Source organism: Arachis ipaensis, chromosome B10 (assembly GCF_000816755.2).
Source record: "Arachis ipaensis cultivar K30076 chromosome B10, Araip1.1, whole genome shotgun sequence".
Classification (NCBI taxonomy): domain Eukaryota; kingdom Viridiplantae; phylum Streptophyta; class Magnoliopsida; order Fabales; family Fabaceae; genus Arachis; species Arachis ipaensis.
The window spans coordinates 131264234-131277379 of NC_029794.2; the positions used below are offsets into that span (position 1 = coordinate 131264234).

Genomic DNA, 13146 nt, shown 5'->3' on the forward strand with positions numbered 1-13146 from the left:
ATAAATTTTGAGAAGTCCAACATTATTCCTGTCAACTGTGATGGGCTGTGGGTCAGCAGGATGTGTAAGTTATTGGGATGTACAGAGGCGTCTCTACCGATCAGATATCTGGGCATTCCCTTGGGTGCAAATCCGAAAAGGTTGAAGACGTGGAAACCAGTAATTGACAAGGTTGAGGGGAAGCTGAGTTTGTGGAAAGCGAAGACTCTGAACAAGGCAGGCAAGTTGGTCCTAATTAAGTCGGTGCTTAGTAGCCTCCCTATTTACTACCTCAGCTTATACAAGATGCCAAAGGCAGTGGCTGAGAAGCTGATTTCATTACAACGACAGTTCTTGTGGAGTTCAGATGGGGGGAGGCAAGGGTTACCCCTTGTAAAATGGGAAGTTATTATGGCTCCAAAGAAAGCAGGTGGACTGGGAGTTGGGGATGCAGTTATTCGAAATTCTGCGTTGCTATTCAAGTGGTGGTGGAGGTTCTCAAGAGAAGATTGTCCACTGTGGAAGAAGGTGGTCTGCTCATGTACCAATATGGATCCTGCGGTAATGCTGCGTGACCAGCCTGTGCCCATCCGAGGAGGTCCTTGGAAGGATATCTGTCAGCTTCAGGTCTGTGAGCCGCGACTGCGAGAAAAGATGATAAGTGGTTTGTCCAGGGTGCTTGGGAATGGCAGAACGATCCGCTTTTGGGAGGACAGCTGGATGCCTAACGGGACGTTGAAAGATAAGTTTCCTAGACTTTTCTCGGTTTCAGCCCTTACCGGCGCCTATGTAGGAGATTGTGGGTTTTGGGATGGCTTGGACTGGATTTGGAGCTTTCAGTGGAGAAAAGAGTTGTTTCAGTGGGAGTTGGATCTGGTAGGACAACTTCATGAGACATTACAGTCAGCTAAGCCTACAAATGAAAGAGAGGATACGGTGATTTGGAAATTTGATAACACAGGTGTCTATTCAACGAACTCTTTTACACAGATGATGCAAGCGGAAGCCCTTCCGGCTGAAGTTACAAGTTATAGTTTCACGCGGGCCATTTGGAAAGGGTTCGTCCCTCCAAGGATCGAGCTCTTGTCTTGGTTTGTGTTGATTGGAAGGGTGAACACTAAGAACCGGTTGCGTAGACTACGTGTTATTGATCAGCATGATACGCTGTGTGTGCTGTGCTCCAAGTCTGAGGAAACTGTGTTCCATTTGTTTCTTGGCTGTGATATCACCTGGCAGGTGTGGTGTGCTTGGCTGCATGCGTTTGGTAGGAGTTGGTGCCCTCCCGGTAATCTTAAGGAGCACTTCGAAAGCTGGATAAACATGGCAATATGGAAGGTGGAGAGAAAGAGGTGGTTCCTTGGATTCTTTGCTGTTATCTGGACAATCTGGTTAGAAAGGAATAGCAGGCTGTTTCGAAATCACAGCTCAAGTATGCGGGAAATTATAAACAAGTCATTTGCGTCTGCAGAGGAATGGATTGGCGGTGAACCCTTTGGTTGTTGACATAATGTCGAAGTTAATAAGGTTTGTTTGTAATTTATGTTTTCATGAACCATGTGGCATTGTACCTGCTCCACTCTATTGTGTTGAGCTCCCTTTAATTCAAAAAAAAAAAATGATGATATGTTATATTAAGTATTAGGTGCTACGTGGCACAAAGATATAATATATTAATGTCACGTATTATAAAATAATTGATTGTTACCGTGAGATATCAACCCAGTTGAGTATCAACTCTTAGTTATTTTTTTTCTGGTCTGGAGTACCAACTCTTATTGGTCATTATGTACTCGGACCAGGAGAGTGAGTAGGGTTTTTTACCCAATAGGCTGCAATTTTGGTCCTCGCATAGTCACATCCAATGTTGCCATATGTTTTTTTTTTTGTCTTATGTTTTTTGTCTTTTTGGTCATTATATTGCCAAATTGTGTTCCGTTTTGAAGTGGTAACCCATTGGGCTCTAGCCCAAGTTTGCAAACATAATTATAAATTCCCAAAGTCCAAGCTTGGGACTATTGAAGTTGAAAAGGGCCGAAATATAAACTTGAAAATGTTGAGCGCAATCTCAGTTGCTTACAAGTTACAATGGATCAATTTAATAATCCCGTGCCAAAAAAGAGATAGGTTTTTTGAAATAAAGGAAGCTCAACACATTAGAGTGGAGCAAACAGACTAGACATCACAGTACAGCAAACAAATTCATAAATTTTCTGTGATCTCTGGCATTGTCATTAACAACTAAAAAGATCATTGCCAGTCCATTTCTTGTAGCTCAAAAACGTCCTCCTTTGTATGATCTCAACACCCGCTTCCTTATTATTGAAAATCCTAGCATTACGTTCCAACCAGATGTTCCAAATCACTGCAAAGAACCCAGTTAGCCACATCTTCTGCTCCTGTTTTTGTTTGTGCACACCAGTCCAACTCTCAAACAATTGTCTTATGGTTCCAGGAATAATCCAATCTCTACCAAAAGACCTCAACCAACTGCACCACACCTGCCATGTCAGTTCACATAGAAGAAATAAATGCTGGACAGATTCTATCTCCTTCTTACATAGTACACAAATATTGTCAGTGTGAATAATAACGCCTAACCGACTCAACCTCTCTTTGGTATTAACTCTACCAACAAGCACAAACCAACCAAAAAGCTCAACTCTCGGCGGCACCAATCCTCTCCAAATTGAACTTGTGAAACTATAGCTCGTTATCTCGTCTGATAGAATCTCCGATTGTAGGACCTGCATGAAAGAGTTAGTAAAAAAAATACCTTTGCTATCAAACTTCCAAACCACATTATCCTCTCTACCATTTGATAACTTCACTAACCGTAGCCTCTCATGAAGCTGGTGGACAAGTTCCAGCTCCCATTGGAATAACTCTCTTCTCCACTGGAAATTTCATATCCACTCAAACCCATCCCAAAACCTACAATCCCCTATCATAGATCCTTGTTGGTTTGAAATAGAGAAGAGTCTTAGAAAAGTCGCTTTCAGCGGCCCTCCTTGCAACCAGTTATCTCCCCAAAACAGGGTGCTCCTTCCATTCCCTACTTCCATCGCCAAACCAGTAACCATTTTCTCTTTTATCCTTTGTTCTTTTATATTTAACTGACAGATGTCTTTCCAAAACCCTTTTTAACCGGTAACTGCTGATTTACTAGCATTACATCAGGGTTCAAATTGTTACACGAACACACAATCTTCTTCTACAAGGGACAATCCTCTTTTGAAAATCGCCACCACCACTTAAACAAGAGCGTTGTGTTTCGTAGCATTGCATCCCCAACCCCCAGGCCCCCAGCCTTTTTCGGTGCTTGAACCATCTCCCACTTAACTAATGGGATACCATCATTACCGTCCTCCTTACACCACATAAATCTCCTTTGCAAAGCAATCAGCTTTTCCGCAACCGCCTTTGGCATCTTGTACAGACTTAGGTAATATATCGGTAGGCTATTCAGCACCGATTTAATGAGGACATGCTTACCTGCTTTGTTTAGAATCTTAGCTTTCCATAGGCTGAGCTTCTCTTCACCTTATCTATGATTGGTTTCCAAGTCTTCACCAGCCGCGGATTTGCACCTAAAGAAATCCCGAGGTACCTAACCGGTAAGACAGCTTGCTTACACCCCAGTAGGCCAGATGCATGATCTACCCATTCCTACTTGCAGTTCACAGATATCATATTCGACTTATCAAAATTGATTCTCAGCCCTGACATCAACTCAAAACACCACAACAGTCTCTTATAATTCACAACTGTCTCTGTTTTTGGGGGACAAAACAAGATCGTATCGTCTGCAAATTGTAGGTGCGACAATTCTATATGCTCACCTCCGACCAGTAGTGGATCAATGCGCCCGTTCTTGATGGCTTCCCCCAACATCCGATGCAACACATCGACCACAAGCACAAACAGAAGTGGAGAAAGAGGATCTCCTTGTCTGAGTCCCCTCTCCATGTTGAACGGCTTGGATGGTGATCCATTAACCAGGACTGACATAGTGGCCGTATTGACACACTCCTTTACCCAATTCCTCCATCTCTGTCCAAAACCCATTTTCTATAACACAATATCCACAAAACTCCATCTAACTCTATCATGAGCTTTTTGAAAATCCAGCTTGATAATTGTCGCTTTGTTTCTCCGCGCCTTGAGCCAATGGACCGTCTCACAGGCGATGAGTGCACCGTCATGAATTTTTCTACCCTTCACAAATGCAGTCTGAGTCTCTCCTACCAAGCCCGGCATAACTGATCTCATCCTTCTCACCAAAACCTTTGAAATCACCTTATACACACATCCCACCATACTAATCGGCCGAAAGTCCTTGATCTCCTTAGCACCCACAAATTTTGGGGCCAGCATCACCCATGTTATATTCACATCAGATGGTAACTCAGCTCTTTGGAAGAACTCCATCACCGTTGCAGTGAACTCCTGACCAATCTCTTTCCAGCATTTCTTGATGAAGTTCATATTGTACCTATCACTACCTGGGGCCTTAGAAGATTCACAATCCCATACTGCTTCTCTGATCTCCTCCGCAGACGGCAACACCTCCAAGGCTTCAGCCTCAGCTCTATCAATTTGCTTCACCAACCCATCCCGAACACCAATCCTCGGAGCATACTCCTGGCGATACAACTCCTTGTAGAACCCCGTAATTGCATGCCTTATTCTTGCCTGATTCCGCACAAGCCGTCCATGAATCATCAGAGCATCAATCTTGTTATTCTACCTTCTAGCCGAGGCAATGGTATGAAAGTATCTGGTATTCTTGTCCATGTCCCTAGCATGTTTTGACCGAGATAGCTGCTTCCAGTGGATTTCCTTCCTAAAGTACCACTTTTCACAAAAGCTCACCAACGCCTTCCTTCGAGCCTCCGTCGTACTATCATAGATCCCATCACTAACCTAATTGTCAAGTTTCTTGATCTCATCCTCAAACCTCATCAGTCTGTTTTTCATATCACTAAAGTTATTCTTGTGCCATTGCCGCAAAGGTACCGTCAAGGCCTTCAGTTTACCAATGAACGGCGCATCTCCCAATTTTCTCCATTCATCTTTGACCTTTCTCAGAAAGCCTTCATGCGTAAACCAGGAATCTAGACTTCTGAAAGGTCGAGGGCCCCCTCTTACTCTCGTATCCTCCACAATCAACGGGCAGTGATCTGACAATCCCCTTGGGCCACCCTTTAATCGAATGTCAGGGAACTCCTCAACCCATTCAATATTAACCAGTACCCTATCAATACGACTACATGATCGACCCCTGAACCACGTGAACTTCCTATCGGTAAGTAGTAGATCTATCAATTGCATGTCTTGGACCCAACCCTTAAACTCTTCCGCTGATGCCGGCAAACTCGTCACCTCTTTGCGATCCTCGACTTGCAAAATCACATTGAAGTTCCCAGCAAGCAGAAAAGAATCTGGCACAGGCCCGCAATATAACTCAACTCTTCCCACACCACCCGCTTTTCATCCCTCCCATGCGCCCCATATACCAAGCAGTAAGCACAATGAAAATTATTCTTTGTTAACACTCCTTCAATGCACAACCACCTCTCACCTTTATAGCAATTACTTCTCTGAAACATCATGTCATCCCACATCAACAAGAGTCTCCCGGCCGCTCCAACAGATTCCACAAACTCCCAACCTACAGTACTATTTCTCCAAATTCTTGCAACATCATATTTATAAATTACCTCCCTTTTTGTTTCAAGCAAACCTTATATTTAGAAAGAGATAGTAATACTTCTTTTTAACAAAAGCCTAAAAAAGACCCCAAAAAAAAACCTAAAAGGTATATAACCAAATTGATTTGGTTTAGTGATTAGCTCATTAGTCTGCTTAAACAAGTGTCGAGAGTTTAAATTGCGCTTTGTATATGCAACAACTTCATTGACTAACGATAAACTCTTAAATAGAACTCAGTACCACAGTAGATTAATCTTTGATTTGTCGGACTAAGAGATACCAGGAATAAAAAAAAACCCTACAAGGTATTTAACCAAGAACAAAAAGTGTCTAAAGTCTAAACCCAACTTATCTTCCGTTCTTATGGCACTCACTCAGCGCCATCAAATCTACGGAACCAATTTGATTTTGGAAAATAATTGATTATTATTATCACCGACACGGATGAATCAACGTCAAAGGTTTATTGTTCCGGATCAAACCACCAAAAGCAATTTAAATAACTAAATAAACTATACTAGATGTATATATGCATAATATATAAATAATAATAATATTAATAATTGATTTTTTGTAATAGCACTAACTAAAGAAATATGGAAGAAATAAACCCCAAAGCTAAGTCCCAAATAAATAAATAGGAAAGTCAAAATTAGGAAATAATCCATGATCTCTAACAAGGTATGTGGTTGAGCCAGGATTTAGATTCATAAGTCAAAAGGATAATATCAGGAAGATAAAAAAAAAATCTAAATTTATTTTATTTAATATTTATTAATTATAATTAATAAATGTTAAATAAAATAAATTTATTTGTTTTTGATTAATTTTTTTATTATGAAACATTTTGGAAGTGAAATACCCAGTTTTTGGAAGTAGCACTCACAACACACATTCACATTCATAATCATTACTAACTCCACAAAATCACATAACACACTTCCATTCCCCGCAATTAATTTTGCTACCAAAATTCAACAGAAATAGTTGAGAAGAATTCTTCTAACACACTCACGCAGATTCTTTTTCTTCTTCTTCTTCTTCTTCTTCTTCTTTGGATCTGACACTGACAGTGAAATTAACAAAATTTTCTGCGGCATAAGAAGCCTCCTTTCCTTCGATTGATAAAACCTCAAGATCCAAAGAGGGCTCTGTTCCTGATCCAATGGCGGTTGCGGTGAGAGGAACCAGAGGTGGATCTAGCTTCCGAAGCTTCTTCTCCTTCCGGATCTTCATCTCTGCAATGTTCTTTCTCCTCTTCGTTGCAACTCTTTCAGTTCTCTTCACCACCAATCCCTCCACAACACCTGATGAGTCTGTAAGTTCCCCTTATGCTTTCTTCATTGGATTTTATGTGTACCAAAAAAAAAAGGATTTTGATCATATAAAAGCATAATCGACATTTTATGATGTACAAATACTGTATTTGCTTCATATAGTGCTGTCTGAAAGTTCTTATATATGTGACTGATTTTTTTTTTTTAATCATGAAATTGCCGTATTTGTGTGTTGTATTGAATACTCGAATTGGTTTCTGTGCAGCGTAGTTGAATTGGTAAGTTAATTACATGATGTAAGGATTTAAAATTTGTGTTCCTTTTGTTTATTTTTGTGTTACAGACTCTTCCCACGACTGGTAATGCATATGTGCATAGAACGTTTTTGGCATTGAAATCTGACCCTCTTAGGACCAGAGTGGATTTGATACACCAGCAAGCTAGAGATCACATAACCCTAGTGAATGCCTATGCTGCTTATGCAAGGAAGCTCAAGCTTGACATTTCTAAGCAGTTGAAGATGTTCGATGAATTGGCGCAGAATTTCTCGGATATTTCCTTGAGGCCGACATACCGAGCTTCGCTGTTTGATACGGATGGTCCTATTGATGAGGATGTGTTGAGGCAGTTTGAGAAAGAGGTTAAGGATAGAGTGAAGATTGCACGGATGATGATTGTTGAGGCGAAGGAGAATTATGATAATCAGTTGAAGATTCAGAAGTTGAAGGATACTATATTTGCGGTTCACGAGTCGCTTAACAAGGCCAAGAAGAATGGGGCCTTGGCCAGCTTGATATCTGCCAGATCGGTTCCCAAGAGCTTGCATTGTTTGGCAATGAGATTAATGGGAGAGCAGATTTCAAATCCGGAGAAATATCGGGATGAGGGTCCTAAGCCGGAGTTTGAAGATCCCAGTTTGTATCATTATGCAATATTTTCAGATAATGTGATAGCTGTCTCAGTGGTGGTGAGATCGGTGGTGAAGAATGCAGCAGAGCCATGGAAGCATGTTTTTCATGTAGTATCGAACAGGATGAATGTTGCGGCGATGAAGGTGTGGTTTAAGATGAGGCCAGTAGAAGGAGGAGCATATTTGGAGGTGAAAGCCGTAGAAGAATTCACTTTCTTAAATTCATCATATGTCCCTGTGTTGAAGCAGCGAGACTTAGCAAACTTGCAGAAGTCTAATCAAGCTGAAAACACAACAAATGACATGAAAACTAGCAATAAGTACCTGTCCATGTTGGATTACCTTCGGTTTTATTTGCCGGAGATGTACCCTAAATTGCATAAAATCTTACTTTTGGATGATGATGTTGTGGTTCAAAAAGACTTGACAGGTTTGTGGAAGATCGATTTGGATGGGAAGGTGAATGGTGCCGTAGAGATCTGTTTTGGCTCTTTCCACCGATTCTCTCATTACTTAAATTTCTCTCATCCTTCAATCAAGGATAACTTCAATCCAAAAGCTTGTGCTTGGTCCTATGGTGTGAATATATTCAATCTTGATACTTGGAGGCGTGAAAAATGCACGGATAATTACCATCACTGGCAAAGCATGGTAAATTTCTTCTGCCTTTAGTTATCTGTGCAACTTTTAACTTCTCTAATATGTGCTATTACTTTTTGCTGCTATAGGATTCTATGTCAATACTTTGACAAATACATGGGTTAATGTTTTCAGCTGAAAAAATTCCCCGAACAATGCTTGAGCTTCCCTTTATACAATACATATGATGCACAAATACTTCACTTTTAGTCACATATGCATGCTGCCTTAAATTTCTTTAACCTGTGATTAATTTTTATCTTTTATAAAATTTCCGTATTTTTCGGTGCATCATTTAATACTCGTATTCGTATTTGTCCAACATTGTACAATACTAATAGGTTACTATAACTGTGGTGCTGACTATTGTATTTAATTTTTTGGTCTAAATCTGTCATCAGAATGAGGACCAAACTTTATGGAAATCAGGGACCCTTGCGCCTGGTTTGATCACCTTCTACTCCACAACCAAGTCATTGGACAAATCCTGGCATGTGCTAGGGCTAGGATACAATCCTAGTATCAGCATGGACGAGATCAACAATGCGGCTGTCATCCATTACAATGGAAACATGAAACCATGGCTCGACATTGCTTTGAATCAATACAAGAATCTCTGGACTAAATATGTTGACAATGACATGGAGTTTGTGCAGATGTGTAATTTTGGCCTGTAATTGAGATCAACACTGCAACAGTGCATTGGTGCTGTTATTATATGATATACTTGAAACCAAGTGTTCATTGTATTGGGGTTATCAAGTTAAATATACCCTTTTCACAGAGAAGTTCTGTGTTGTCATCAAGTTTATATTCTAATGGGAATTCTGTCTGAGAATTTGTTGTTGATAGTTTTCAGATGGTAACCAATAATTTTGAATTGGAAAATGTACACGTAGTCACACCCCCTTTCTCTCTTTTCTTCTATAGTTTGGAGCATATTTAGTATTTGTTCAATTGCTGATGGTAATGTAATGACTATGATTAACTAGAAGATATTACTGTTTTATCTATATACCACTGTATTCTGTTCTTTTTCATGTTTCTGGGCATATATTCTTTTTTTGGTGAAAATTGTATAATGTTTTTTTTTTTTTTGGGTTTGGCTTGGAATTTAGATATTGTTGTCAACCATCTCATGACAGAAATAAAAAGATAGTACAGAGCACAACAGAATACTTACTATTGTTTGTGTTTTGATAACACTGGTCGTGTATAGCTCATTCCATATGAAGTTAACAGGGACTTTTCTACTATTCACTGGATGAGGAATCTGTAAGAGGCTTTCTAATATTCAAGTCAATATGAGAAATGTATTATACCAGTAAAATAATTAAAATAATTTAGAGTTTATCATTTGTTGAGAGATAAAACATGATTTGTATAGCAATTAGATTATAGATTATAAAATGACATTGATATTATTTCTATTTAATTATTAAGATCCTCAATTACAAGTTATCGTGAGTAATCACAGAGTTACACCTCAGGTAATGTAACCGATCACACACATACCATGGCAATGAAGAAATTTTCAATGCATCAAACAAACTCCAACGGCATATGCATCTCAAACCGGACCTTCTGGTCAAACCAGAAACCAAAGCTCGGTCGGTTCAATCAGATGGCAGGACCCTTCAAAGTCCAAACTGAAAACTGGTTAGACCGGAAAAACGGTTCAGTAAAACCGGAACCCTAGCCCTCCAAGCTCTCCAGTCTCCACTTTTTCTCCTCACTCCTCACTCTCCCATTCCTCTTCTCAGTCTCCCGCCGCCGCCGTTCTTCCCTCCCTCCTCCAGCCGCCGCGTCCCTATACTTCGCCCTCCGTCGCATCTCGTCACTCCGCCATACGTCGCTTCTCTTTCTTCAGCTGGCGCCGTCCCTTCACTGGTTAGTATTCTTCTTGTTTTTTTTTTTCTCCTGTTTTTCCCACCGAATCTAGTTGCTTCTGGAAATTTTTGTCCCCTCCTTGCGAATTTTGGATTCCATTGTCACTTCCTTCAAATGTTTCTGTAATTTTTTCTTATGTTGCCTCTGTAGTTCTGTTAATTTAATTTGTTGTTTCTGCTGTGGCTTATGATATTCTTGATTTGGTATGTTAAAGTTTTGTTGTTGTTGTTGTTGATGATGATGATGATGATGATGTTATGTTATGAGCTTATTGATTTGATTTGGTATGGTATGGTTGCTGTTGCTAGTCTGAATGGTCCAGTTTCAGAACCTTGGTTTAAACAAGGGTGAATTGAATGAAGAAGATGAACTTTCTGATATTTGCATGAAGGATCAACTCATTACTTCCAATTGAAATAGGATCCATATTGGGAAAAACTCATGCCGTTTGTCAGTAAATGAGAGGCATTTCGAAAACATCTCGGGTCGAAATATGGCTTTATAAAAGTGAATTGCAAAGCTCAATATGCTAGCAGTAGTGAATTGCAACTATTTAACACACTAAGTAGATGGGGTATGGTTACTAAGTTTTAACGGATTTTGCAGCTGCATTTTCACATTAATATTACTAGCTTTGTCGGGTAGCTTTGAATGGCGAGTGAGGAGGATCCACTGAAGAAGAACCAAATAGTAGAGGCGAGAGCAAGAAACATCAGCCACAATGTAAGGTGTACAGAGTGTGGGAGTCAATCCATTGAAGAATCTCAAGCAGACGTTGCAATTCTGCTCAGAAAGGTACCTCTACTCTATTGTTTCTTCTAAGTCCCTTACCATTTCAACTTTTTTCTTCTTTCAAAGAATATTTGATTTGAATGTCCTTTTATAGTCTAAACAGTTTATTTTGAATTTGGTTAAAAAGATACCGTTTATTGATGAACGCAGAATGAATGAATTACAACAATAGAATTAGACACACATCATGGTGCAGGAGCAGATATGAGTTGTGTTTGCATTGTTTGTTATGTGTAATAGAATAAGTTGGTTTTTCTATCTATTATAAGAAGTTCCACGTTATCTAGTTTACAAAGATTCTCCCTCCCCAGCTCCCCTACCAGTATAAATAAACCCATGTACTCTTTTGCTTGAGAAATTTAATTGAAATGTGATCCTAACAAACTTCTAAGTTCTAAAAGTCTCCAAAGTTGAAATAATTAGAAAAAGGGAACATGAATTATTAGGATTGAGATGATTTTTTGGTTTCAGGAGACTAAAAATATGTCTCTAAACAAGCCTAATGGCCAAACTTTGTTAATTGTTATGATATTATCTCATCTGGTGAGTTATCAATGCTCAATTTGACTATATTGCTTATGAATGCACTATTTGTGAGTTATGGATATAGTTAATCTTTTTAATTCTTATTTCGGCTTTGTTTCTAATTTTAAAAAAACTTCCCTATGCATGTATGCTTAATAGCGTCTTTAAGCAAATAAACAATTTTGAAACTTCGTGTCGAAATACACAAGAGCCTTTCATCCCCCTTAATTTTGTTTCCTTCCTTGCCAATTATTCAAACTACTGTCTAAGGGAAGTTAAGGAAATCAAACAGCGTATACCAGACTGCTTCCTATGAGATTTCTCGTGTTTGAAATAACTGTTTCTGTAACATGTTTCGGAAGATCATTGTCCTTCCATACATTTATGCTGTATAATATAAAATAAACATGCTTGCTAGAAGCCTTAGGAAACAAATTGTTGTGCTATGATGTAAACACTGGAACTATTTTGTAGTTAATTCGAGATGAAATTCGGTCCGGAAAGTCTGACAAGGAGATCTACAAGAAACTCGAGGATGATTTTGGCGAGACTGTACTTTATGCACCAAAGTTTGATATGCAAACAGCAGCTTTGTGGTTATCACCGGTAAGAAAAATATTTTCAGATGATGAAAAACACTTGAACTTCTTGATTTAATTTTTAGTTTTTCACGATAATGTAGTTGAATTTGTGCTGAGTCCAGAAATGTTTGCTTTCAAACAGGTGCTATTTGCAGGTGCAGCTGCTGGGGTATGGGCTTACAGTAAGCATAGACAAAAGACTAATGTTCATATCATGGCTTTGAATCTTGTTAGAGGCATTCCATTGACTCCAAGGGAGAAGGAAACCATGCTTGATGTTCTTACACCGCCTCCTTCTCAGGTAGCAAGAACTTCTTCGTGGTGGCGGAGATGGCGAGGTCAATGATCCCGTTGATTATATCTTCCTGTAATGGCTCTAATCCTTGCTTGGGTAACTTGGTGAATTTTATGGATAGAAAGAAATAAAATATCAAGTTGAAGAGAAAATTTGATGTAATTTATTAAGGTAGAATCGGTAATTCATTTCCAAGACAATGTTATTAGTGGCATTTACAAAGACTATGATGTATTGTCAAATATTTTAATAGTGTTTTATTATTAAAAAAGTTATAAGGGGAATTGTATCACTTTTTTTTTGTTCTTTGCTTTCTATGTTTTTAATATTATTGAAATAAAATCAGGTAAAAGTATCAGACATTATATTCTGAAAAATAAATAACTTTGTGTAACAGATCTATAACAAATTAGAAATATAGAGAAGAGTAAAAGAGGAAATGGAGAAGAAACGAATGAAAAGATTTTTTAGAAATATATAGAATGAAAAAAAAAATTAATTATTTTGTTGGTCATTATATTTTTATAAAATTTGCAATTAATTCTT

General features: G+C 38.9%; 2 protein-coding genes across 2 annotated transcripts; both read left to right on the forward strand.

Annotated features, from left to right (window-relative positions):
• LOC107623157 (probable galacturonosyltransferase 9) lies at window positions 6518-9557 on the forward strand. The gene is made up of 3 exons (XM_016325321.2): window positions 6518-7009; window positions 7312-8529; window positions 8919-9557. The coding sequence occupies exons 1-3, from the start codon at window positions 6857-6859 to the stop codon at window positions 9192-9194; spliced, it is 1647 nt and encodes a 548-aa protein (XP_016180807.1). The 5' UTR covers window positions 6518-6856; the 3' UTR covers window positions 9195-9557.
• LOC107624192 (cytochrome c-type biogenesis CcmH-like mitochondrial protein) lies at window positions 10121-12892 on the forward strand. The gene is made up of 4 exons (XM_016326674.2): window positions 10121-10407; window positions 11014-11202; window positions 12199-12330; window positions 12448-12892. Exons 2-4 carry the CDS (start codon window positions 11059-11061, stop codon window positions 12649-12651), a joined length of 480 nt encoding a protein of 159 aa, XP_016182160.1. The 5' UTR covers window positions 10121-10407; window positions 11014-11058; the 3' UTR covers window positions 12652-12892.